General features: G+C 59.8%; 1 protein-coding gene across 1 annotated transcript; it reads right to left on the reverse strand.

Annotated features, from left to right (window-relative positions):
- Positions 1 to 1,084: 1,084 nt before the first annotated feature.
- On the reverse strand, positions 1,085 to 27,155 carry CSPG4 (chondroitin sulfate proteoglycan 4). Its single transcript, XM_051628604.1, has 10 exons — positions 27,046 to 27,155; positions 14,815 to 14,978; positions 10,345 to 13,926; positions 9,565 to 10,044; positions 9,018 to 9,194; positions 5,279 to 5,477; positions 4,956 to 5,090; positions 4,653 to 4,807; positions 3,778 to 3,961; positions 1,085 to 3,552 (listed from the first exon to the last, which is right to left on the reverse strand). Exons 1-10 carry the CDS (start codon positions 27,146 to 27,148, stop codon positions 1,655 to 1,657), a joined length of 7,077 nt encoding a protein of 2,358 aa, XP_051484564.1. The 5' UTR covers positions 27,149 to 27,155; the 3' UTR covers positions 1,085 to 1,654.
- Positions 27,156 to 27,351: the final 196 nt, after the last annotated feature.

The following is a 27,351-nucleotide window of genomic DNA, read 5'->3' on the forward strand; positions in this document are numbered from 1 at the left end:
GGAGGGAGGTGGTGGCACTCCCTCTGCTTGGCAGGGAGAGGTTGTCCCAGCCTTTTGGGAGCAGCACCGCCCTGGCTATATCCTCTGTGTTGGTGTGGGTCACACTGTCCCCATTTTACGTCATCTTTCCCCTCTGGCTGAGGCAGGAGGAGGGTTTTGGAGGTGGCAGGGTGTGGGGTTTGGCTCCTGTGGCCACTGGCTGCCCAAGGGCTCGGAGGTGCTGGAGCTGCTGGGCTCTGTCTCACCAGTGCTGTGGGGCAGGTCGGGGCTGGGGCACACACAAAGCAGGGGGGAAGGACAGGGCTGCCTGCACCCTGAGGGTTGTGGGTGCTGGGTGGGACATGCTGGCACCCACAGGCAGGTGTGGTTTGCTGCTCGGCAAACATTTGGCACCATAAATGCAGCTGGAAAAACTGCTGGTGTGGTGCAAGCAAACATCCCAGAGCCTTGAGGTGGGACTGCCCCAGGGGCTGGTCTGGGAGAACTGGTGCTGTGACACTGGGGATGGGCTTCACCCTGGGTGAGGGGCTGCAAAGTGTGACACAGCCCCTGCAGTCCTGGGGGCTCAGTTCTGCTTCCCATGGAGTGGGATGGGCCCTGTGATGGACTTCCCAGCTGTAGCAATGCTGGTTATTATTGTTGGGTCCCATCCTGAGCTCAGAGCTCAGTTTTTCCTCTGCTTTTCCTCAGATAATTTCTATTTAAGTTTTTTAGGACTCCAGGCTGGGGAAAAATTGAGCAAGAGCCCAGAGTTTGGTCCATTACCTCCAAACAGCACTGGGCAGCTGGCTGGGCTTGGACCAGGCCTGGCAGAAAGTGGTGACACAAGGGAGGTGGCTCAGGAGAAGAGCGATGCACCTCAGAAGAGGCCCTTTATTCTGTTTCCTTCTGCCCTACTGGAGGATCCAGTGGAAAACGCTGCTGGCTCCAGTTCTCTGTTCTCCTCTCTGGTTTCACACTGCCCAGGTGAGCTCTCCTGCCATCCATTCATCCATCCCTCCCCACCAGGACATCCTACCTGTTGAGCAACCCCCCTGGGGCCTGGTGTAATCTGCTTTATGAAACACATGGCAAGCACGCAGAGAAAGAATAAGGCGGATTTTTTTCCAAGTGGGTGGGGACATTCCCCTGATGTTGGCCACAGTTTTTTGTGGTGTGTTTTTTTTTTTTCCAAGCCTCTGCTCAAGTGGCTCAGCCCACTTAGCCCCGGGGGGTGGGATTTAGGCAGGTTCATCCCCCAGCCTGACTCAGCACAAGCTGCTCCTCATCCTCCTTTTTGCATGGAAAGCTGTGGAAAAAACGGTGCTGCCCGTGGAGAAGGCACTGATGGCTTACTGGGAACCAGTGCCACCAGGTCCCCTCCAGCCCCGTGGCCCCAGTGAGCATCTCCAAAGTCAGTGTTTCCCCAGAGTTGCTCAAGCATTTTGCCTGCCCCCACTTGACTGTGCAGTGTCCCCCTCCCTGGCCTAAAACCACCTGGAGATTTGGGGCTCCTGGGTGGACTGGACCTGCAGCCCCTGTATCCTCGGGGCTCTCCTGCACAAGTGGGATGCCAGCTCCCAGGGAGAAGGAGGAGAGCCAGGAGGAAGTGGCCGGTGGTGCTCCAGGAGGGTCTGGATCCCCAGCTGGGCTTGTGTCCCCGTGCCTGAGCCCATCACACCCAGTACTGGTTGTTTTTCAAGGGGGGGTTGGAAGTCCGGCAGTACTGGAGGAGCTCAGGGTCTGGCGGTGCCCCGGGTCCTGTGCCCTGGGGTTGGGGACCTGTGCCCTTGCCCTCCAGGGCGTTGACAGTTGTTAGGGGGATGCCTTGGTTGGGGTCCGTCCTCCGGAAGGTCTCCTGGTCTGGCACAGCCCCGTTCTTGGCCTTGGAGGAGGGGGTGCCCTGGACGTGGTGCTTCCCTGTCTTGTTGCGCTTGTGCAGGTAGAAGAGCAGGGGCAGGATGAGGGCCAGCAAGAGGAAGATGAGGCAGATGGGGATGATGATACTGAACATGTTGGCTTCGATGAAGCTGAGGAAGGTGCCCCCTTCCACGGGACTGGTGGTGGCACTGGGGCCTGGCCAGGCAGTGGGGGCCATGCCCAGCTCGCTGGCATTGGGGCTGCTCCGTGCTGTGCCCCGGGGCAGTGGGGCTGAGGGTGCCAGGGGGGCTGTGAGCAGGGTGACACCATAGGCCTTGGAGGTGTTGTAGGGCTCCGTGCTGTACCCCAGGGATGCCAGTGCTGGTGGCACGCCAGTGGCCACCAGCTCAAAGATGAAGCTGTCACTCTGCAGGGGCTCGTTGGTTTCCCCAGCATCCAACACCTCCAGCCCCACCAGCCCTTGCTCCAGCTCGCCCTGGCTGAAGGTGTCAACTGGGGTGGTGGGTTGCCCTGGGTCCCTGGAGACCCTCACGAGGCGGCTGGCACGGGGCGCCCTGCGGATCTTGAAGACTGGGACGCTCTTGGTGCGGTTGGCCAGCTCGCTGGCGTCGAGGACACTGGTGTCCAGGAGGGCTGTGGTGCCCCTGGGCCACACGCTGCCTGGCTGAGCCTTCACCAAGGCACGGACAGTCACGTTCACCACCCCGCTCCTGTTGGCTGCCTGTGACATGGCAGAGAACTGGAAGCTGTCCTCAGGAGAGGTGAGGTCGGTGAAGGTGAACGTCACCTCCCCACGGTCCAGCTGCTTCTGTGAGAAGCCCCGTGCTGGCTTTTGGTTGACCAGCACTTGACCAAACCTTGGGTTTCTGGTGATCCTGTACAGGGCATTGCCTGCCCGCGGCTGTGTGGCTCCCAGGAGGTGACGGTGGGACATGGTGGCCCTGTTCAGGTCTTGGGGCACCTCCAGCAGCACTGGGCTGGCAGTGGTGCTCACCACAGGCAGCACCTCGATCTCCAGTGAGGTCAAGGTGGGCAAGTGGTGCCCATCAGAGAGGCTCAGGGCTAAGGACCCTGGGGCACGGCTCCTGGTGGCAACAAACACCACGTGGCCTGCGTTGACATCTGCTTGGGTGAAGTGGCTGATGGGCTCCCGTGGGTTGTGTGCATGGGCCAGATGACCAGTGAGAGGTCTCCGGAGGACTCTGTACACCATCTCTTCTGGGGAGCCTGATGGGTCTGCCACGTCCAGGTACTCCTGGGACAAGGTTACCATGGAGCCTGGTGGGACCCGCAGCACTTCTTGCCGCTTCACCACCTGTGGTGCCTTGTTGCTGCTGGTCACAGTTATGTTGAAAGCTTCAGAGATGACCACCCCTTCCTGTGGAGGACGGATGGACTGCTGTGCCTGGGGTCGGAGCCAAGCCTTGAAGCTGAATTGGTCTTCAGAGATGCTGTCCCCACTGTGGGCGTATGCCAGGTGCCCCGCAGCCAGGTCTGACTGCAGGAAGAATGGCTGTGACTGCTCCAGGGACACACCAGCCACCACGAGCTGCCCATGAGCTGGCAGCCCTGTCACCAGGAAGACAACATCATGTGCAGCCCTCTCAGGGACTGGGACTTGGCTCAGGAGGTTGGAGGCATCCAGCACTGAGGTGCTGATCTCTGCCTGTTGAGACCTTGCCAGCTGGAGACCTGGGGAGAAAAGAGAAGACCCAAAGGCCTGTCATCCTTGGGAAAATGTAGGACCTGCTGGGGAAGAGGGCAGACCCAGGCAAACAAGATACAGCAGGACAAGGAGGATTGCAAAGAAAGAGAGGGAAGAAAATCAACTTGGACTTATTACATGGTCATGTCTTCATTGGACAAACAAGCTCTCTTCAAGAGAGCTTGTTGTCCCTTGCTTCTCCCCTCCTTTACCTGCATTTCTCCACAGCTGAGTTGAGAGCTGGGGACACCTGGCCTCAAAGGAGATCAGCACAAGGAGGATGAAGGAGTCAGAGATGGTGGTGGGAGCAACCACACGGAAGCGGATGGCATCTTGGGCAAGCCAGAAGGGCTTCTCTGGCATCTCGTGCTGGTAGAAAATTAACCCACTGTCCACCTAAAAATAAAAAGAGAACCTCAAGGAGGTCAGCTAAATGGTAAAATAACCTAGAGTGGGTGATTACCATGTCTCCTCTCTGGTGTGATGGGCACTTTAGAACCAGGGGCACCTCTGGTGATGCTTTGCTAGAGCAAATGTGTCCCTCCTGGGCTCTTGCTTGGCTCCAGGAAGGAGCAGCCAAGCCTTAATTAGGTAAGAAATAGGGTCATCACCACCCATGGCGTGGTAGTCACCACTGAGAGCTCTGCCAGGAGGTTTGTCTTGCTCAGCATCTCCTGAGGGTGAGCACAGCACAAGGGGAGCATGGCGGGGGGGGGGGAGGGCAGGGGGGCAAACCTTTGTGCTTCTGAGGGAGGGTCAGAAATAAGCCCCTTGCTGTGCTCTTCAAAAGCCTGGCTGTGGAGGAGAAGCATGGTAGGAAGGACCTGCTGGCAGCAGTGGGTATGGCTGGGCCTGCAGCAGGGAGATCACCTCAAGAAAAGGGGATTAGAGCTCCCTGAGCCTCCTCCAGTGTTAAATCCAAGGCTGGTGGCCAGGGCAGTGGCCTGTAATCCCTTTTAGCAGCTGTTGGCAGGGCTGGGAAAGTCAGTGTGGCTGTGGCCAGGGACCAGGCCCTCTGCCCATGGTGGCAGTGTGCTCAGGTGGAGAGACCTCAGGATCCTGGGGGACTGGTGATGCAACAGCTCACCTGGGCTTGGGTGAAGTTCCTGATCTCCTCTCCCTGGGAGGTGCTGAGCCTGCCCAGGCGTGGGGCTTGCTCGATGCTGTAGTACAGGGTGCTGGAGCTGGTGGGGCTGTTGGTCACTGCCTGCAGGTTCTGGCTGGTGATGGGCTGGAGGCCACCTGCAGAACACATCCAGTATGGGCTTCAGCCTTGCCTCTGCCATGGGCATCTCATGGCAACCCCCAGGTGCAGGCAGGGGGTGAGGGCAGAGTCCAAGGGCCCTGTTTGCCATCCAGTTGAGGGTTTGGGCAGTGTGTCTGTACCCACCTGGGCAGACAGTGAGGCTCTGCTTCTTGGCCAGGCTGATGAGGGGCTCCCTCTGGGCCCTGATGAGGAAGAAGTGTCCAGGAGACAGGTTCTCACCATCCCACAGGTCAAAGGCAAAGCCTCCATCCAAGGGCCCTGCAGAAAGCATGGAGCTGGGCATTCATGGCTGCAGCCCCCCCTGCTAACCTGGCACAGCTTGGACCAGGGTGCTGTACGATGGGATCAGCACCCACCTTGGTGGCACAGTGCTCCCCTCTGCTGGTGCCCCCTCCCTTGGGCTGGGGGTGGCCCCAGGGGACAGGAGCACCTCAGCCCTGCCCTACCTTGATGCACGAAGAGGACGAGGCCGTCGTTTATCTGGGCCTGGGTGAACTGCTGGACCTCAGCGCTGGGCGCTGTCCTCAGCACAACCTTCCCGTTGGCCGGGGGCTGGATGGAGTAGGTCACCTCCTCCGCTGGGGAGTCCTCGTCCTCGGCGCTCAGGACGTGGGGGCCGATGGCAGCCGTGGTGCCTTCCCGCAGCTGGGGGACAGGGAGAGGCTGTAATTCCCCCTGGGATCCCCCCCCCCGCCCCCGCAGCACCTCTTCCCCAGCCTGCTCCACGCCTGGTCCCTGCTAAGACCTGCTCCGCGGGGTGTCTCGGCACGTCCCAGCCCAACAAGGGAGCTTTGTGCTGGTGCTGGGTGATGTTTCCATCCTCTGGCTGCTCCCCAGCCCTGCGTCACCCTGTTTTGCCACCGTGCTTCCCGGCACGTGTTGTGCTGCTGGCTCTGTGCATCCCTAGGGGGTGTGTGGGACAGAGGTGCGGGCTCATCCTTCCCCCCCGACCCCCCACCCCCTGCCTCAGTTTCCCCGAGAGCTGGAAACAGAAGCAGGCGCAGGGCTGGGGCAGCAGCTTGTGCCTTTGGCGTGTCTCTCCCCTTCGCTCCGCAGGGGAAGGGCTTTTTCTGAGGTTTCCCCCCAGCCCTGATCTCGCCTCCTGAGCTGTGTACGTGCCGACTGGAGCCGCGTCTCTCTCCCTGCCGGCTGCTCCTCCCAGCCCGTGCGAAGCACCCGTCCCACCGCCCCCTCGCCGGGCCGCGGCGGGGCCACCCGCCCCAGCAAACCCGTCAGGAATGCCAAGTATGTGGCCGAGCTCAGGGTCACCCCGCAGCTTCCCAGGGCCATCTCCCACCCGGCCCCAGGGATGCTGCCACCGCAGAGCCCAGCCCAGCGCCCACCAAACATCTCCCCCCTCCAGCTGGAGGCGACGTTTTTCCCCCCCCGCTCCCAATCCTGTGCCGTATCTCGGTCTCATCAGACCACAGGGATGACTCTTGTGCTGCCAGACAGGTTCTGCCCATGCTCCCCAGAGCTGCCTGTTGCCCTCAGGATGCCCCGAGTCACGGGATGCACGGACCGAGCCTTCCCGGGATGTGCCGCATCCCATGGAACGGCGTGCCTGGCCCACATCCCGCACCCCGCCAGGCAACACCCAGGCGCTGGAGGAGCTGCTCTGGCCCAGCTCTTCTCTGCTGTTTTCAGCTGGCCTGACCCAAAACATTTCTTGAGTGGGTGTGGGTGCCGACAGTGAAATGAAATCCCTCGGCAAGTCCCTGCGGGATGGCGGGAGGCAGGCTGGAAAACACAGCTTTGGCGAGGCGGGATGGGGGAAGAGCTGCCGGCCCCACGGCTGGTGCGGGAGCTGATGCTCCACCCACCGTGTGTGTCCCCAGCCCCCAGGGCCGGGTCCCTTCAGCACCCCTTGGAATTGCACTCGCACCTGGGGCCGGGCGCCAAGGAAAACTCCCTGTGGTCAAAGCCCGGCCAGCCTGGGGACAGGCACATGGGGTGGCTGGAAGCGGCTTTGCTCGCCACAAGAGCCCACGCCGGCTGTCGCTGACCTGCTCTGCTGTGCCTCGTGTCCTCTCTGCATTATTAAAGCCTTCCTCCCGGCTCCTGCTCTCACTTACTCGGGGCATTGTGTTTGCTCAGTCTCCGTGTCGCCTCTGCTCCCTGGGAGAGCGCCCGGGGAGGCAGCCCCGGGAGCTGGTCTGGCTGTTTGGCTGCAGCAGTGGAAGCCTTTCCCTTGGTGGCCTCCAGCCATCTCTTTCTCCTGATGCAACCCTAAAAGCTGCTTGGGGCAAAATCTACCGAGTCCTTTCCAGGTGGCTCCACTTTTGGGGGCAACCCTGCCTTGTTGTCCCCCCCCAGCCCTGCCTGGACTCTGCACGCCGGGGCTGGCAGGCAGCAGAGGAAAGCTTTGTGCAATCCCTCTCCTGGACCCGGCCTGACCTTTAGACGCTGAAGTCATCTCTCTCCAGCGCACAAACACAGCAGGGCCGGGCCCCTCCTGAGCTCAGCCGGCCTTCAGCGCCGCTCCTGCCGGGAGCAGGGAGCCTTGCCCAGCTCCAGAGCCACCTCAGGGGGCAGCAGGAGCAGCCCTCCCCAGCCCTGGGGGGGATCCCGATGGAAAGGCAGATGGACTGTTGCCTCTGAGTTTATTTTGGGAGCTTTGTCTTGCTTTTCTCCCCCCCTTTTTCTTTTTTCTTCTAGCGTGGTGGCTGGGAGGGGGGGAAGGACACACTTCCCTAAGTGCCTTGTAATCACTGGGCTAATGAGTTGGCTAAAAATAAGGCAGGGAGGGAAGAAGGGATGGAGTAATGGAGCCTCCTCCTGCCCTCGCACAGGGCCGGCTCTTTGCCTCTCCCATGCCCCGGGCAGGATGCATGGCACTGGGACAGAGTTGCCTGCTCTGCCTGCCCTGCCTGCCCCCTACCTGCTCCCTGCCTGCCTCCTGCCTGCCTCCTGCTTGCCCTGCCTGCTCCCTGCCTGCCTCCTGCCTGCCCCCTGCCTGCTCTGCCTGCCCCCTGCTTGCCCTGCCTGCCCCCTGCCTGCTCCTTGCCTGCCTCCTGCCTGCCCCCTGCCCTGAGTCCACCCTGCAAAAGCCAGCAGGGAGCAGCCTCTGGAAGGGGGCCGAGGGGCTGTCATGGGCCCAGCAGCCAAGGTGTAACCATTCTCTTGGGAATGTGGGATTCTGGCACAGCTGTGGGGGATCATGGAGGCACCACCTGCTGAACTATAAAAGGGGCTTGCTGGGGAGGGGCTAAGCTTCCTGGGCTGGAGGTGTAGCTGAGGTAGGGCCAGAGACAGAGCTGTGGATGGGGGGCTACCTTCCAAAGCTTCCTGAGGACCCCTGACCCCTCTCCCTGTCCTTGGGGCTGCCTGGATGGTCCCCAAACCATACTCTTCCTTTGGGCATCTCATCCAGAGCCCAGACACGTCCCCAGAGTCCCCACAATGATTCTGTTGGAAGGAGCTGCTTTCCCTGCTGCCAGCCTGGGAAATCCTGGAATGGGTAAGGATATGCTGGGGGGGCGGAGGGGGTGGTGTGTGCCCTCCTGCTCAGCTGACACTCCTGCATGTTTTCTAATAATTCCTTCACTGCAACTCTGCATTAGTGATCCTGGAAAGAGGCAGGGAGGTGTCTGCCACAGAAGGTGGGACTTCATGAGACCTATTTACTTCTGAGACGGGCACAAGGAGAGAGGTATGAAAGCTTCCTCGATATTTCCAATCGGCCCTGATGAAACGTGGGCAAAGCTGCTCCCAGGGATTATTCCGGGACTTGGGAGAAGGGTGAGCGGGCTGCCTGCCCTCAGCAGGGGGGAGATGAGGGACCCTTCCCTCCCTGACCGCCTGCCTGCCGCCGTGGCACGGCGCGGTCCCGCCGCTCCGCGGGGCGATGCTCCCATCTTGCGGACGGGTCCAGCATCGGCGGCGGGGAGGGACGGGATGGAAGGGGGAGGAGAAGGGGGCGGAGGGGGGAGGACAGCCCGGTCTCCGCCTCCTGCAAAGCCTCGTCCCGCCGGGAAACCGCTTCCTATCCCCGGAGCCCATCGCGCTGCCTCTGGTCTGCGCCCCTGCTCGAGTTCTCGAGTTCTTGGGGGGGGGGGGGTGACCAGGCTGGGAGTGGGTCACCTAGGGACCCCAGACTGGGTTGGCCGCCCCCCCGCCCCGAGTGCCCGAGCCCCCCCTGTTCCACGGGGATGGCTGCCCATCCCCGTGGCATCCCGCTCGTACCTGCAGGCCGGCGTTGACCCTCAGCCGGGGTCCCCTGGAGCTGCGGGGCAGGATGGTGATGAGGAGGGTCCTGGGCTGGCTCTGCCGGGCCACCTCAGTGGCGTTGGCCAAGAGGGTGAAGCTGTCGGTCTGGGCCCGGGAACCGTCCTGCCTGTACTGGATCTGCTGGTCCTCCACCTGCAGGGCAGGGGCTGGGTGACCCTCCCGGGAGGACACAGGCCACCAGCTCTGCCGGGGAGGGGACCCATGCCCCAGCCTAGGAGGTGGTGTGCCTGCCTCTTGCTCTGGGGCATCCCTGGGGGGTGGATCCCCTTGGGAAGCAGCCCTGGAGCCCAGTGTGGGTGCTCTGCCTGCATCCCCACCCTGTATCCCCCAGGCCATTTAAGCACATCTCAGGGGTGTCATCTCCAGCCCCTCCATCCCAAGAGCAGAGCTGTCCGATGGTGACCTCCCAGTGTCACTGGGGGCTGAAGCCCACCCCCAGGCTCTTCCCAGCCCCCCTAAGAAAGCAGAGTGCTGGGCAACTGGGCACCCTTGGGTGCTCTACCTGGCTCCAGGTGAAGCTGTGCAGCCCACCATCCTCGGGCCGCTCGCTGTTCAGGAGGGTGCCGAAACGGGGGGGCTCCAGCACCCTGAACTCCACGCCCAGAGCCGTGTAGTAGGTGTTGGGGATGTTGAGGATGCCCGTGGAGAGGGTAGCAGAACCACCTCCTGGCACTGTGATGTTGTGGACATCCAGGGGGACGGTGATGGGGAGCACTGCCAGGCTGACCACCACTCCCTCCAGTGGGTCTGCACCCTGGGCCGTGATGTCCACCACAAACTGGTCGTGCTCTTCCTCTGGCCTGGAGTGCAAGTAGAGGACTCTGCCATTGTTGATGTCCTCCTGGGTGAAGGACTGGATGGGGTCCAGGCTGGGCTGCTCGTTTGAGTCTCCGCTGTGCTGAAGCATCGCCAGGAAGCCGGAGGCTGGGGGGCTGCTCACCAGGTAGACAATGTCCTGGGGAGGGATCTCTTCATGGGTCACCTAGGAGTGCGGGGGAGACAAGGCATGACTGGGAGGGCTGGTGCCTGTGAGGCTGGGGTGTCCCGCAGTGCACTGCTGTGTGTTCTCCCAAGGATTTGCAGTGGGATGAGCTGCAGGAGTCACCGCCTCGCTGAGGCCATGCCTGAGCCACCCCTCTGCCTCTGGGCAGACCCTGACATGGGTGTGAGTCCTTTGCTCTGGGCAGGTGGGTGTCAAGTGGAGCCCCCCAGTAGCTGTCCTGGTTTGGTGGCCAGGAAAGTGATACAGGCTTGGGGAATGACTAGAGAAGGGGATACTCACCAGTAAGTATTCCTCCTTGATCCCAGCTGCTTCTCCCTGGAAGACATGCATCTCCTTGTGGTTGACTATGTGCAGGGGGCTGGGATGGGTGTCCAGGAACACGCTGATGGCCATCGTGTCCTCCACTGCTACCTCGTTTGCTTCTACAGTGAACTGGAGCTCATCCCGGGTGTTCCTACTCCCATTGTGGTGGTAGGAGATCTCTCCTGCTAGCAGGTCTCTCTGGGAGAAGGCCATAACTGGCTGTTCCCCTCTCAGCACAGTCCCCCACCTTGGGGGGGTTGTTACCAGGAACCGTATCTCTTCATCTGACCTGATGTCCATGTTGGTCTCCAGGCTGAGGACAGAAGAGTCAATGCTCCCTCGGCTCCCCTGGTGGATGACTAGCCCAGTGTTGTTGACAATTTTGATGTAGGGGTCTGATGCCTGAACCTCCAGGAGGGCCGTGGTTTGGTGGAGGCCGTCAGAGACCTGTAGCTGGATCCAGCCTCGATCAGCCCCCGAATGGACAAAAAGGATCTTCTTCTTCCTCAGGTCATCCTGTGTGAACCGATAGAGCTGGTGGCTTCTGTCATCCACGGACACAATGCTGCCAAACAAGATGTCCTTCCTCGCCAGCACCAGCTGCGAGTCGGAGAAGCCGGAGTCCTTGTCGGCGAAGGCGATGTCGTCTGTGGTCAGCAGGTGCTGCCCGTTGCGCACCACGTTGAAGACCTTGTTCACCACTTGGACCGGGACGTGGTCATTGACAGGTTGGATGGAGACCCTGAAAACGCCTCTCACCTCCTCTGCCTCGGGCTCACTGCTGCCCTCGCCCTGCCTGATGGCTACGAAGGGGATGTCGTCCTCCAGTGTCTCGGAGTCATCGTGCTGGTACAGGAGCCGGCGCTGGAGGATGTCATCGTTGGTGAACTCCATGATCTCCTCTCTGGAGGCCCAGCCGTGGGATGCAGCCCAGGCCAGCCTCCCGTGTGCTGGCCCCTCAATCACTTCATAGAGGTAATCCATGCTGTTCATGCTCTGTACAAACAGGTGGTCTTTGGAGATGACAGCCTGTCCCCCTTCTGGCACGGTCAGGAGGACGTTGGTCAGGGCTGGCGCATCAGGGTCCCCACCAATGCTGATTGTGTAAGTGTAGACAGGAGAGTGCTGCTCACCAGCACGGACACGGAACTGGAAGGTGTCCTCAGCTTGCTGAGAGTTCCTGATGGTCACGCTGTAGCTCAGGTGGTTTCTCTGCAGGTCATCCTGGGTAAACCCAAAGCCTTCAGTCAACCTGTTGCCGAGCAGCTCCAGGTTCCCCTTTTTGGGAGCCTGGATTATCACGTAGTGGAAAGGGACTGGGGCAGAGTTGGCATCTTCCAACATTGCCTCCAGCTCCTTACTGGTGATATTTCTGTGCCGCTTGTTCTTCATCTGGAGGGGGACCATGGTCTTCATCTTAATGGTGGCTCTTTTAATCCTTATGAGGAACGTGTTGTTATGCAAGACCTTCTGCCCCACCTGGACTTCGAATCTCAGCTTCTCCGTGGTATCTTCCAGCCTGTGCTCCGAGTCTGTGCTGAAATACTGGATGCGCCCTTGCTCCAGGTCTTGCTGGTGGAAGGACTCGACTTTTTTCCATTCCCCTCCCATGCTGCCTTGCTTCTGGACCTCACCATACTTTAGGGGCTCTGTGAGGACATACAGGATGGTGACCCGTTGATTCACAGCATTTGTCTCCACTGAGAGGTTGGCCGTGGTAACGCGCGCAGCCCCTCCTTGGGAGATGGAGAGGCCAGTGTTGTTCTGGAGGTGGATGTCAGGGTCGATGGCAAGGATCCTTAGGGTGGCCACGGGGCTTGGGAACGTGCCATCACTCACCTGCAAGGTGAGCTGTAAGTTTGTCCCACTCTGGTGCACGTAGACTACGTTGCCTGCTTCCAGGTCCCTGCAGGAGAACTCTTCGATGGGCACTCCAGGCTGGAAGTCATACTCCACGTAACCCTCCTCCATCTGCTGGCCCCCATGCAGCTGGAATTCGAGGTCATCGCAGGATGTGTCATCATCTAGGACCTGCAGGATATCTGTGGTCAGGTGCTTCCGTGTGTGCTTCAGGATTGTCATGTGGTTCCCATGGGGAAAGATGACCTGTGGGGCATCGTTGGTGGGGTTGATCATGATGGGCAGCAGGTACATCTGCCCCTGCCGCAAGCACTCGGGGACCCCTTGCTGGGCAGTCACTGTCACCTCCAGCATCAGCTGGTCCATGGGCCCCTCAGAGCCATCGTGGACGTATCTGACTTTCCGATTCACGATATCCAACAAGGTGAACTTCCTTCTGCTCCTGGACCCAGGGATGTCCAGCTCCAGCTGGCCATGCCTGGGGTCGTTGGTGATGCTGAAGAGGATCTGGGACTGCCGGATGTTTGCAAGACTCAAGTCTACTGTTGGCTGGGCATGTTTCCACTCCAGATAGGCCATGCCCCCTTCAGAGACCATGAGGGGGCTGACATGAAGCAGCCTGCTGATGTTGGCAAAGGCTGGTGGGAAGCTGCTGTCTGGCCGGCATGGTTCCACCACCAGGCCTGGTGCTCCTGCCTGGACATCTGGAGGTGGGGAGGTGGGTGCTTCATCCTGCTCATACAACTCGTCATAGTCCCAGTAGTGCTCCTGCTTTCCACAGCCCGATGTGATGTCCCTGGTGATCACGGCATCTTGCAGGCTTCTCCTCTGCAGGTTTATCCGCAGGTCCTCCAAGCAGCCAACAAACGAGTTGTTGGTCATGGTCCACACTGAGATGAAAGCGAGATGATGCTCCTTTAGCCTCTGCAAAGCTTTTTCATTCATACCTCCAATGAAGAGGTTTCCCTGGAGGTCCAGGTGGTTGTTGATGCCCCGGTTGGATGTGGATGAGGCGTAGTAATCGATCAGGATCTCAAACTTGTGGATGTCTGTGTAGACTTTGACATAATGCTGCTGCTCGTCGCTGATGAAGACGTTGTTGTGCAGGACAATGATGCCATTGCCCTTCTCAACAAACCCTCTGAGGCGCCCGTTGGAGATCTCCAGGTAGAAGAAGTCATTCTCCAGCCCCGCGTGGTAGATGAGGGGGGCCTGGGTGATGCTTGTTGTTATCACGAACTCGATGGTTGCTTCCTCCCTTGCATCCCACGTGGGAAACGCAATGTAGGAGTGAGGCCCCAGGAACCCAAAGGGGTCCTCAGGCTCTGCAAAGAACTGTGTGCTGCACCCTTCCTGGACTCGGTGGAAAACCTTGGAGCTGCCATCAGAGGACAGAGGGGAGAGGACATCCAGGCCATTGAAAGTCACTAAGTGGAGGCAACCTCTGAAGGGTGGGCTGGCCTCAGTGAGGTATGGCAGGTCAAGGCTGCCTGTCCCACCAGCATAGAGGCCATACTTGATGTCCAGCTCTTGTACAGGCCCTGGAATGTCCACAGAGCTGTTGAAAAGGCCATCAATGGTCAGTGTCATCCTGCCATCCTCCACCAGCAGCTCCACCTCGTGCTTGACCAGGTTATTGAGCTGCAGCTCTTCTGGGGACTGCAGCATCACCTCCTCCTGGCCCAGCTGCAGTCTGGCCTGCAGGGAAGGACATGGAAAGGGCTCAGCTCAAGCAAGGTGTTACCTGCAGCACACGAGGCACCTCTCAGAAATACCTGCTGAGGTGTGGACTGTCCCTGGGGGCTCACAAGGGTTTTGGTCCTTCAGTTCACTGCTGTTCATCCTCTTCCTCCTCCATGAGTGCTCCTCCCTCATCCACCCACCCCTATGAGCAGGCCCTTTCTGTCCTGCTGTCTGAACTTCTCTTTTTCACTCTCTCAGCAGAGCCCAGTCTCAGGGCTATTTCCTGGGGTCCTTCATCTCCTAGTCCCACAGCCCCACCCCTGGGCTTTCCCTCTCCTGCCATGGAGGAGCCCTGCTAGATGCTGGCTCCTCTTTCCCTGCTCCATCCTGCCTGTTCTCCTCCATCCCTGCAGCCTGGGCTGCTTCCAGCTTTGCCCTGGGAATGGCAAAGGAAATAGTAGGCTTTGCTCCCGTGGGCAGCAGCCTGGAGCCTCCTAAGTAGAGGTTTAGCTGATGGACACCCTGAGACACATGGTCTGGATTAGGGAGACCTCCAGCCAGCTGCTTGCTTGCTCTCCTGCTTTGGTTTAGATGTGGTTGGTGGCCCAGCCCAGGCTGCAGGAGAGGTGGGACCTGTGCCTCAGATGCTCCCTGCTCTTGTCCTTCATGGTGGATGCCAGCACCATAACCACAAGAGGGAATTTTATTCTTCCATCCCTTCCCATGCCCCATCTGAGCTTGACCTGTGCTAGGACAGGAGAGATGTCTCCTTCCTCCAGACCCTCACAGCTCATCCCTAACCCCTCCCTCCCTGGGGGTGCTGTGCACCTTCTCTGACCATGCAACGTGCACGGGGTGTCGGGGTGAGCATCCCCACCTGGTGGGGGGTGTTGGGGTGCTGACCTGCAGGCTGCCAGCTCGCAGCTGGAGCAGGAGGTGGTCGGGGTGGCCAGCAGCCAGGAAGAGGAGCCCACTGGCCTGGCTGGTGAGCAGCTGCAGCTGCAGCCGCAGTGCCCGTGAGGCATCTGCCAGCGGCAGCTCCACGAAGCTGTCCCCGAAGAAAGAGGCTGGGGAGAGAAAGGAGAAGGTCAGGCAGGGAAGGACAACCCCCACAAGCCCTGTCTGGGTGGGTGCTGTGAGCGTGCAGCCCCCTGAGCCCACCCATCCATCCTGCCCACCCATCGTTCCTTCCCCTCCTGGGCTCCCGTGTGCCCCCCTGCAGGGTGCTGGAACCCAGCAGCCTGGAAGCACCCTGAGGGAAGCCTGTCTTCTGATTTTCCCAGGGGAAGGGGTTTCCAGGGGCTGGCTGTGTGGAGGCAGAGGGTGTGTTTCTCCTTGTCCACACAGCATTTAGAGCAATCTTCCCCCTCATTAGGTGCCCAAGGCAGATGCAGCAGTGCCTGGCATCAGGCCTAGTTCCCCAGCCTTAGGAGGCAAATTGTTACCCTAAGTAGCCTTTCCCACTTCACTACAGCCATTTCCCTTTGGAGGAATGTGAACCCTGCCAGCAGTGGCTGTTGTGCCTTGGCAGGATCCCCGGATGGTGCCAATTGCTGCCAAAAAGGGAGATGCTGCCAGCTCAGCCAACACCATGCTCTGCTGCTCTCCCTGATGTTTACACCACTTCCCACCATCCAAAGGCTGCTGAGGTCCACCCCCACGGTGGCTGCTCCAGAGGAACAACCATGCTTGCCTGCAATCCATATGTGGATGTGAGGCCATAGGGAAACCTCTGCCTGGAGCTGCAGCTGGAACACATTCAAGGCCCAGGATCCAGCAGCCTGCCAGGGACTCAGCCCAGTGGCACGTGGTCACCAAGGACTGTGTCACAGGGCATCCATGGGGGAGGGCAGCATGCAAAGCACAGGGAACAGCCAGGCTTGATTTTGTGCTGCCTATGCTTTTTTAGCTGGCTCACTGCACGTATGTGCATGACATGTGTGTGAAATGCACCTGGGCCACCCGTGCCAGGCAGCTCCAGAGAGACCCTCCCAGCCAAGATAACTGTGTGCTTGCAAGGTGAAGCATAAATGCTGTGAGTTGTAAATGTGTGGGGAGGGTGTGTCGTGTGGGAGGGTGAGCACATGTGGTTTCAGTCCATATGTGGTTGCAGTCAGCCAAGCCTGCTGTGCTTGGGTTTACACATGCAGAGCTTTCCTCCCAGGGTGTCTTTTGGCATCAGACCCATGCTTGGGCTCGGGGTCCCATATGCAGCTTGAGGTGCCATGGGGCAGCAGGAATGAGGCTCTGTTGTCTCCCAGGGTCCCAGCTCAGCCCCTGCTCTGTTTGGGGGAAGCAGGGATGGAGGCTGGATGCTGGGGTGAAACCAGCCTTTGGCATGGTGAGGTCTGGGGGTAAGCACCCACGTGTCCTCTTATGGTTGCTTCCCTAGTTGTTTTTTTTCCTGTTGCCCAAATTTCTGTAGGGCTGAGTGGAGCAGGAATGGGCAGGCTGCCCCTGCTCTGCCAGGCAGGCAAGGGCAGCAAGTACAAACCCAACACAACAAGAAGCAGCCACTGTGGGTTTGAAAGTAGCCTGTGGTTAGAGGTGAGGGTTTGCCTGGCATGCGCAGAGCTGGAGTACTCTGCTTTGACTTGGGTGTTTTCCTGAGCTGAGCTCTGTGGTGGCCTCTGAAAGGGATGTTCTTCTGAGCCCTTCAGGGATGGAGAGACCTCCTTGGCCCAGACACCATGGAAAATCATTTCCTGCTGTTGGCAGTGGAGAGGGTGCCTTGGCTTCCTCCTGGGGCCTGGGAGAATAATGTGGGTGTTGCAGGGACCATCACCCCACCCGCTCCAGGCAGGGAAGAAATGGCAGCATGGAAATATTGAGTATTTGCTTTAATACCAAGGCCTTTGCTCAGCCCGGGGCAGGGCTGCCAGCCTTGCCCTCGTGCCTGCCATTGGCATCAGGCACTTTGGCTTCCTTGTCTTCTTCAGCCCAGGCAGTGACTCAGAGGAGCTTTGCTATTCTTCACCAGGCTGTGACAGGCTCTGTCCTCCCCTAACCTGCTCCCTCCTTCCAGTGGTCCTTGCAAAACCAGCTGGCTTCTGGTGCCCAAGGCTGGTGGGTGCTGCCTGGGGGCTCTCAGCACCACCTTGTCCTGGTGTTTGGTGAGCAGGAACAATGCAGCACACTGCAAAAGGGAATCTTCCTCTCCCTCCTTGCCTGAACTGCTGCTCAGGCCCTAGCACATGTGCCTGCAATATATTTTTGCTCCCCAGAGACGTCACTTGCACATTATGTGCTGGCTCCTGTTGAGGTTCCCCCATGCGTGCAGGCTCTACGCTCCAGCTCTCACCAGGATCTGGCTCTGGTTCTGTTTTGTGGCTTCCCATAATCCCCAAAATGTGGTCTTCAGCTGGGCACCGAGCTGCTGCTCCCATGGGGAGGGACAACTTTGCTGGGGCTGAACCCACCAGCAGCTCCTCTGCCAGGGAGTCCTGGGGAGCATGTTTTGGGGCTGGAAGAGCCAGTCCAGCACCCCCAGCTTGTTTTCCAGTGTGACAAGGGGCAGCAGCTCCTGCAGCCAGCACATTTTGTCCTGCCTCTGTTCTCCCAAAGCTGCCAGAGATGCTTTTCTTTTCTTTCTCTCATAAAATACTAATAATAACAAGTTACCAAAAGCACGGATGCCCGGGGGAGCAGTGCTGTTTGCTGGGGAGGGAGAAGGGATCCTTGCCCAGCTCCAGAGGCACTGGGATTTTTCTCCAGCAGCAGTATGCTGTGAGTTACTGCTGTTTGTCTTCCCAAATTCCTGTTTTGTTTCAGGGCTCCTCTGCTCTGCTCCTGGTCAGGATGTGAGTACAGCTCGACCTGTGCCATTTCTCCTTCACAAGGACTCATAGGTTTTTACCTCCTCCTCCCCACTTCTTTGCCTCCTCACATTGCAGAAGACACAGATTATGGCTTGTTGGATTTCTGGGCATTTTTTACAAACGTGTCACCCTGGAGGAGCCTCCATGGCACAGGGTGCACCATCCCAGTGGATCATTTGGACCACAGCTTCGATGTGGGCACAAGCAAAGACAGCAGGGACCCCTCCTGGGACCCAGCCCCATCCCTGGGCTGGCTGCAGCTGAGCATCCCAGGATTGCCCCATGTGCACCCACCACCATGAGCCAAAAGCACCTTTCCCAGGTGATCTGAAGGTGCCATGATCACGTCATGCCCTGAGCTGAGCCTCATCCCTGGATGGGGATGCCCAAGCTGGCCTTCTGCCCTCTGCTACGAGAAGCAGCGAGTCCCCATGTCCTGGCCACAGGTTGGGATGGTCGCCCTGACCATCCTCCTCACCCAGGCTAAAAATAACCAACGTTCCCAGCTTGACATGTCCCACAGGAAGTGGCAGCCCCTGCCAGGCCATGGCAAGGCGTTGCCCAGATGAGAGCACCCTCCGTCACAGTTTCCGAGCAGCCGGCCAGCAGCCAGCAGATTACAGGCTGCACTGTCACTGGGCTTGTTCTTCTTATATTTATTTTTTTCTTAATTTACATTGAAAAAAAACCCAACAGTGAGAGGAGCCAAAAGCTCTGAGCAAGGGGCTGGGAGCAAGGCCCCTGCCATGCTTGGCTCCTGGTGGGACTGGTGAAAGAGCCAGGGCTCAGCGTGAGCTGCCAGCCACGTGCCGGCTCTGGGACGCCTTGGCCCTCTCCCTCTGCTCCTCCACTTTCAAACTCGGCGGGTTTGGCCTCTCCAATTGCTGGTTTGTTTATTTTGTTGGTGTTCAGGGAGTTTTTTTGGCATCCCAGCCCACCAGAGAGCCGGCTCTGGCAGGTTGGGGAGTGGAGCAGAGGGGAAGGGATGCGGGGCTGCCCGGAGAGGCTGAGCTGGGGGGCCTCAGGGGCTCGATGGGGCCCGTTGGAGCTCTCCTCAGTGTTTTAACATCTCAGTACATTAACTTCTCCCACCTCCTCCCCAGCACGTAGGAGGATGGAGGAGCCAACTCTCAGCCCAGGCAAGGGAAAGCACTTGCAATGCTCTGCGTGAGGGTTTGCAGAGTCAACTGGAGCTGGGCACTAGGGTTTTGGGAACAGGGAGACATCTCCTGGGACATGTGGGTGGGTGCCCTCCCCACTTGCAGGCTCCCTCCCTGGCACGGGGCGTCTCGGGATGGCTGGATGCCATTTTAGGGTGGGCATGAGTGGGTGTGGGGGACACAGATGAGTCCCCAAGGGACTCCCAGAGGAGGATGCTGAGGCTGAGAAGGAAAGTGTGGAGCAAACCCTGCCTGGGGAGGGGGGGGGGCCCGGCGCCTGGGAGGGGCTGGCTGCTCAACAAGGCTCCATTCAGGCTGCGGTGGGGGCCAGGTGGGGGCTGGTGGCCCATGTGTGTTTGTAGGGAGGGGACTGGAATTCATTAAAGCAGTTCTTTAATGACCGGAGCGGGTGCCAGGAGAGCCCGGTACAGACACACGAACCCCCTGAAAGCTTCTCTGTGTGTGCAGCCGCTTCCCGCCCGGCCACACCGCTGTTCCGAGGATGGAAAAACAGCCGGCAGTGAAGGCTCCTTGTCGCCCCAACAGCCCTGCCCTCCGTCCCTCCCTCCCTCCGTCCGTCCCGCCCGTCGGGGCGATGCCAGCGAGCGGCCCCGGTAAGGGCAGAGTGCCCGGTGCTGCCCGGCCCCGCCGCCGGCACCGGCTGCTGCCGGGGTGCCCCAACCCGGCTGCATTCCTTCTCGGCGGCGTCAGGAGCTTGTTTCGAGGCCCTGGGAGTTGTTTTGGGGGTTGTTTTGGTTTTGATGTCGATGACTTTATAAGGTAGCGAGCTCGCCCCATCGCCACCCACCCCGTGCTGCACCCACCCACCCCGTGCTGCACCCACCCGCCCCGTGCTGCACCCACCCGCCCTGCCAACACCGCAGGGGCTCGGGGGCAGCCGCCCGGCTCCGGGGATGCTGCTCGGCAGTTCCAGCCCCTCCTGGTCCCCCTCAGCTTGTCCATGAGCTCCCATCCCCACTCCCAGTGCAGGCAGGACCAGCCCTCTGGCCTCCACCGTGGGTGGCCCTGGGCTTCAGGCTCCCAAATCCCCAGCCTGGATGGGACCCGCATCCCGGCTACATCCCGGGCTGGGGCAGGGCTGGGCTGTGTCCCCATCCCTGTGCGGGGCAGAGAGGCCAGGGGGTTGGAAGGAGGGGGGGGGGGCGGGTGGGGAATGGAACCGTTAGGCTTACTGAGAAAGGCTTCATTATGTTACACATTCCCTCCGTTTTACGGCGTGGTTTGATTTATAGCAGGGGAGGAAATGAGCAGCTCGCGAGGCAGCGTAAGGCAAACACAGCCGCTGCGGGGCGGCCCTGGGGTTTGGCTGGGGCTGTGCTGGGAGGAGGGGGTGCTGGGGGTCCAGCTGGGGGGGGCTGAGGCCTTCAGGGATGCCCGGACACCGAGCGGGTGTAGCAGGAGGGCTCAGTACCCACCCGGGTCTCTGCGGCCATGAAATCCCAGCGCCGTGGCTGTGGGTCACATGTGAGCTGGTCTCGGGATGTTGTGATGGCATCTCAGCCCAGTGGGGACCTTAGGGGTGTCCCGTGCTTCCCCTCCTGCTGGCAGGACCCTCCTCGGTAGGCAGCTGCCTCCAGGATGGGCTCAGGGATTTGGGATGGGGCAGAGGCAGCCCGGCAAACAGCCCCTGCCCTGGGAAAAGCCTCTCCCTGCTCTCTTGCTCCTGTGGTTTTCAGCCTTGCTTTACAGCGTGGGGTGTCACTGGCTTGGATCCGTCCCTGGTGGAATCACTTCCACCACGGAGGGGCTTTTTATCTCCACTTCCAAGCTTTATCCTCCACGACTCCAGCCAGCGATTGCAGCTCCCGCACCCCAAGCCAGAGCCGTGCGTGCTTCTCCAGCCCCAGCAGTGGGAACAAGAGCTCCAGCCCTCACTCCCACCCTCCACCTGGCCCTCCCTCACAGTGGGGCTCCCCAGGGCCGACGCTTTCCAGGAGTGCCGGCCAGCAGAGATTGCTGGAAAGCAGCTCCCGGGAAAGTGCCAGCAAAGCTACGGTTGATCACCCTTCCTGGGGCTGCTGACTGCCAAGCCCTCTCCAGAAGTGGCCATCACCCTTGTTTAGGGCATGGGAGGAGAGGCTCTGGGCCAGGATGCTCTGCTTTGTCCCCATCCCATCCCGCTGGCCTCCTGGAGCAGCTTGTCCACCCCTACCTCTGGCTGCACTGCGCTGCTTGGAAACCCTCCGTCTGTGTTTATTCCTCCAGTTCCTCTCCCTGCTCCCCTGCCAGCTGCTCTCCCGCCGGCCTTCCCCTTCCTCCTGCCTGACAGCTTTTGGGGGGGGGGAAGAATAAAAAAGCCTTTTTGCAGCCCACGGACTTTGGGGTCAGGGGACAACATGCCCCCTGCTCATCCCATGCTGCCTGGGAGTGGGGATTGCGGGGTCATCCTGTGTCCTGCCAGCCCTCGCCCCCCTGCCCAACACGTGTGCGGGCTCCTGCTGCCTCCCCATCCCCACAGAGAAGCTGCTAGAGCTGGAGGCCATCAAGAGGGGTCCAGGAGGCTTGGCTGGAGCTGCAGAGCTCCAGCCTTCACTTATCCAGCGTGGTTTTACGATGATTCAAGCAGCCCTGAAGCTGATGGTATTTCCTGCGCTCTCCTGCTCAGCCAGATGCAGAGCCACGGAAGGGAAGGCCAGGAGCTGGGAGCTGGCACTGCCATGGCCACACATCAGCTGTGTCCCCCTACAGAGGTGACAGAGCTGAGGGACACATCCCCAGGGCTAGCACCCCTCAATCCCGACACGAGCGGGAGCAGGGGGGGGAGAACTTGTAGTAATGTGGCTGAACAGCTCCGGAGAGATTTAAGCAATAAGCCCGAGCTGGAAGTGGCGGTTGGAGTTTTTGCCCTGGGAAGCAAAGCTGGGGAAGAAAGTGGGAGGATTTGGGGAAGCGGGAGGCTCAATGGGGCTTTTGTGCCGTCCCCTGCAGCGTGACTCAGGCTCGCTCAGGCTCTCGCTGCCAGGAGAAGTTGGCCTGGAAATACTGTATCAGACCCAGAGGACGTGGTTTCCAAACCATCCCGAGTCGGGTTTTGTTCTATTTCTTTCCTCTCCTCTTTCTTTCTTGCTCTCCCAAGCCGTCTCTCTCTGCCTGGCAGGCTTTCCAGCTCCACCCTGCACATCCCGGCCCCCGCTCCCACAGCTTTCCCTACTCCAGCTCCACACTGGCTGGGATGCTTCCCACCCTGCCTGGGAAGGGCTCACAGGAGGGCTGACAAGGGACTATCTTGGCCAGCCTGGCATCAGAGAAGCAGGGGGGACACGGAAGCTCTGCCAAGAGCTACCTGCCCACTTTAATGCCAGCACCCATAGGCAAGGACAGAGCTGTTAAAATGTGGAGCTCAAGGCAGCACCCACAGCACCCAGGGCCCTGCAAGAGCTACAAGAGCCATGGCCAGGATGGCTTTTTGGTGATGCTGGGTGCTGCGAGGGGCAGAGAAAAGTGTCTCCATGGAGGGACATGCTAAATCGTCTGTCTTGCAGTTCTAAATGCAAAAAAATACCCCCAGAGGACTTTCTTTCCCCTTCCTAGGGCAAAAACCTTTGCCCTCTCCTCTCCTTTCCCTCCTGTCTCTCCCCATCCTTTCACAAGTTCCCCCTGCCTCCAACTCCCCACCCCTGTTATCCCCCCTGGATTTTTCCATCGATGAGAACCAAGGGCAGGGGAATGTTTATAGAGAAAATAAATGCCTGCTCTATTTCTAGCACGGGGGGAATGTATAGACAGCCCTGGGGGGGGGGTGTGGGGGTGTGGGGGTGTGGAAGCAGGCACACACATCCCCTCCCAGGGCTGGGGGCAGGACAGGAGGCTTTTCTCAGCCACATCTACCTCGAGCCAGAACTTCCCCCTCTCCTCCCCGGCTCCCAGAGGAAATGACCCTGGTGGGCCCAGAAATTTCTGTGGGATGGGATGCAGAACAAACCTCAAAGCCCAGGAAATTCCTCCTGACCCCCCCCCCCCCCCGGCCGTGCACTGGGGAGCACCAGGGGGGGATTATGGATGGGGAGGAGCCCAGCTGGGACAGCACTGCAAGCACCCAGGGGGCTCGGACTCCCCCACCCGCCTGCAGCAGGGAGGAAAAGCAACCACCAGAAAGGCAACATTTGGGCAAAAAGAGCAGCAGGGATCCACGAGGGCCACCCCGAGTTGACTCATTGCCCACCAAGGCTCTTTGAACAGCCAGTAGTGAGTCACGGGGATGGGTGAGCGTTCCTTTTTTACCCTCCTTGGCTTGGAGGCACATGATGGGAACGGCCACCTCCAAACTGTGCCATGACTTTCTCCACTCCCATCAGTTTTTAGCAGCATCCCCAGGATGCTTTTCTGCCTGCTCCCGGCTGGCTGTCGGGCTGTCAGGCAGCCAGGAGCGGGCGTTGGGTGCAGGGCAGCTCCCAGAGGCATTGCACAGAGCCATGCCCAGGCAGCACACCCCGGGGGAGGGAGGGAGGGTGGAAAATGGGAATTTATCACTCCCTGGGATCCAGGGCATGGGTTATAAACGTCTTTTGCCCCACCTCGCTGCCGGTTGGCTGGGGGATGCTCAGAAGCCCTATTTGGTCTGTCCTGAGGGTGAGTGACAACTAACGAGTGACAAAGCAGGTGACAAAGCTGCATCTTTTCCCATCCCAGGGGCGGGAATTGCCGCAGCAATCCCTCTCATCAGGTTTTCAGCCTGACTTTGCAGAATCCAAGGCTGCCTTGGATTGCTCTGCTCTGCAGAGCAGCCCCGGTGCTTTGCAACAGGGCAAGGTGGGTTCTCTGATGGTGCCACGTTCATAAAAAGCCTCGAGCCCCTTTGCAAACTTGACAAGTAAAAATGAGCACCAGGCAGGCACGTCTACACCCTCTGCAGCAGTTCAGGGAGAAAGATGGTGACACATTGCTCTTAACTTCAGTTTTCCTATTACATTTACCTGGTAAGGGCCTGGGCCACCCTGGGAAGTGCACAAATAGGAGTTTCTAGGACTTCTCCTGCCTGAAAGCTGAAGGTGATGCTAACACTCAGAGAAGCTGGCTTCCCAAAAAGGAGAGAAGCCAGAGCCCAGCTCCTCTGGGCACCTGGAAAAGGCCGAGGGAGCAGCCTCTGGGAGCTGAGGCTGGGCTGAGCCAACGCCTGCTGCGAACAGTCTGTGCTTTGAGCTTTATTTAGGCACACAGACAGCCTTACCCCGCTGCCTCCAAAGTCCTGTTACTGTCCAGCCTTCAACCTGACGTGAGTCCCTCTGGTTGAGCTTAACCCTGTCCTGTGATCTTGGAGGAATGCTCTTATTAGATATTTGCCCCCAGCTCTCTGTTGCTAAATATAAGAGTGAGACGAGAATATTCCTCGCCGATTCCCACGATACCAGTTTCTGTTCTCCCCCCTCTTTTTCAGCCTTTTTCCTGTTCTTTCCCATCAGCTGGAAACTTTTCCAGCTGCTTGGGAGCTCTGACCTCAAAACATGTGGCGCATTCACAAAGAAGAAAGGTTGAATAAATGGGTCGGATTTCCAAAAGTGGAGGAGAGGAAGTGCTGAGGCGGTTCCCTGGAGCCCATCACCCTGGAGAAAAGGCAGGAGGGGTCCCCACAGGTGGGTACCCTGGGGCAGCCACTGCTCCCTGCCCACAAGCAGGTACCCTGCACAGGGCAGCCAGGGACAAGCCAGGGTTTTGGGACCCCCATCTCCACTGCTGGGGGCTCACTCAGCACTTGGGGGTCACGTTTTTGGCAGCCCCTTGCTGGGAGCTTGGGGCGACTGCTGACCCTAAGCATCCAATTCCTTCTTCCCCCTCATAAAAACCCCCCAGAGAGAAGGTTTTTTTGGGGGGGCTCAGCCCACCAGTGACCTTGCTGGGAACCAGAGGAGAGCCAGGCTGTCTACAAACAGTTCACTGAAGCTTCACACTCTGATGTCAAGAGGCCAAGTTTTATGAGTGTTTTTTCTTTTTGATATAATCTTGTATTTATTGATGTACATGGTGATGTATTTTGTGATGTACATGGTGTACATCTTTCCGTGGCGGGCTGGGCAGAACGCCCAGACCCCTGAACTTGGGCTTAGAGGGAATGCAAACCCCAGGTTTTGCTCCCAGAAATCAGCCTGTCCCCAGCCCTGTGCCCACCTGCTGCTGGGGGCTCTCAGGTAGGCAGCCCCTGGGAACGCCTGGCACTGCCACTGGTGGTCTCAGCAGGGATGCTCCCAAGGGAAGGGGGCTCACGGAGGGCTGGTGCTCAGATCTGAGGGCACAGCTGGCACATCTGCTTTTGCCAGGAGCAGAAATAGTCCCAGCATCAGCAAATGGGTGTAAAAGCCCTTTCCTTTCCCAGCCCTCCGTGTCCGTGCCAGGTGGGTACCTGTTGGTCCCTGGAGCTGGGCCCTTGCCATGGATGAGGGGCACCTGAGGGAGGGTGTGGGGGGCTTGGCATGTGCCAGTGAAAGCCACGGCCTGGGGTTGCTCCAGCCCTTTGAACAGGAAAGAGCTTGGGAGTGCCAGGAAAGTCCCCAGAACCATCCTGGACACCCAAGCAGGCAACGGCTCCCAGTGGTGAGATCCCTGCCTGGGATGGAAAGGTCAGAGCTGGAAGGAAGAAGCCCACTTTGTTCATTAACAAAAGGGATTTTTTTTTCCACTCAGCTTGCCAGGCATCCTCATATTTTAGTGCATGGAAAAATACAAAGGAACAAGGTGGGAGGGAGGGAGGGGAGGTTGTCCCAGGGGCCACCTGCTCGCTGGGGAGGGAATGGGGACAACAGGGGACCTGCAGGGACCTTGCAGGTGACAAGAGCCACAGGGCTGGCCCCTGGGATTGTCCTCCTGCTCCTCCTCACACAGACACAGGCTCAGATGCAGAAGGTGGTTGAGGAGCAAAAGACCAGAGGTGGTCAGCAACTCCTTTAGAGGCTGCTTGGAGCAATCTCCTGCCCCACTGCTGGTCAGATGGTGCCCAGGGCGAGGTTTTGGGAAGAGAAACTGCTCAGGGAGATGATATACTATATTCTGGGTGAGTCAGGGAAAGAAACAAGGTGCTTTTGAAATTCACATCACTTCTGAAGCTGTGGATCCTGCTGACTGGTGGCAGGTTTAGAAGCCAGCACAGCTGGGAGAGCCGGGCTGAAGTTCAGACCAGTCCCTGAGCAGGAGGGGACCCATCTATAGACCCACAGAGCCTGTGGTGGCTCCAACCACAGCAGCTCCAAGCATCCTGGAGCAGGGAAGGGTGCAGAAGGAGCGGGGTGGGAGAAGGGTGCAGGGTGGCAGTTGGGACACTGAGGCAGGGCACACTGCTGTGCCCAGAGCCGGGTGGTCAAACCTGGCCAATCCTTGGGGAAAACTGGATGTAAATCACCCCCTCTGCTCCCCACCCAGCCCCTGCCTTGTGGTAACCCCTTTGCCCGGCTCGGTCCCTGCCCAGCAGCCAGTGTCCCCTGTCCTCCCCACTGCCCAGGAGTCCCCTGAGGTGGGTTCCTGGCGTCCTGTCACCCGGGGGGTGATCCTGCACCCCCCTGGAGCCGTGCTGCAGGAGAGACGAGCCCCTCATCCCCTGCACCCCTCGGCCCCGGGAGCACAGGACGGTCGGAGGGAGCAGAGCCGGGAGGTGACACACACCCTGCCCAGCGCTGCCTGTCCCACCGGCAGCCTCCAAGCCCCCGCTGCTGGGACGAGAGGGGCTGCCCTCGCAGGCAGCTGCTGTGGCCAGGCCAAACATGGGCAGGGAGGGCTTGGCTGTCCCTGCCGGGGCTGCGGGACGTGCCCGTGCTCCATCCCCACGGCGCAGGGCTTCGGCAGAGCGGGAAGGTGCCTTTTCTCCCGCCTGCTGCCCAGCAAAGCCCTCAGCCAACCCCATCCCAGCCAGCAGCGTGTTGGCGTGTGTCCCTGGGGACACCATCAGACCCCAGAGCCACGGTGGGCGACCACCACCAGCCCCGCTTTCCCCAGCCCGGCCCAAAATCCGGCAGCCGCCTCTCCTGGCTCCTGCCAGCTCAGCGACACGCACCTCGGGGGAAGGGACAGCCTGCGCGACGGCTGCCCGCACCGCTCCAAGCCGCCTCCCCATCCCTCCCAGCCCACCCCACGCACCCCAAGCTGGGTCTTTCCCCCCCTCCCCGCTTTCCCACCTCCTCATCCTTCGGGAGGGCTGGCAGGACCGGGCTTACCTCCGGCCGGGGGTCCCGCGCCGAGGGACAGCGGCTGGCAGGCCAGCAGCAGCAGCAAGAGCAGCGGGGCAGTGGCACCTCGGTCACCCATGGTGTCACCCATGGTGTCACCCATGGGCTGGCACAGTGGCTGAGGCTCCGGACAAGGCACAGCCTCCACCAGCGCCTGCTCCCAGGCAAGGGCTGCCGCTACTACTATATTTAATAAAGCGGAGGGAGGGAGGGAGGGACCCGTAACTTCTCCCGCCTGTCGGAAAGGAGGAATTCTGCTCGGGTTACAAAGTCGGGTTTCTCTCTTAAAGGGCT

This window comes from Apus apus, chromosome 10 (assembly GCF_020740795.1).
Source record: "Apus apus isolate bApuApu2 chromosome 10, bApuApu2.pri.cur, whole genome shotgun sequence".
Lineage (NCBI taxonomy): Eukaryota > Metazoa > Chordata > Aves > Apodiformes > Apodidae > Apus > Apus apus.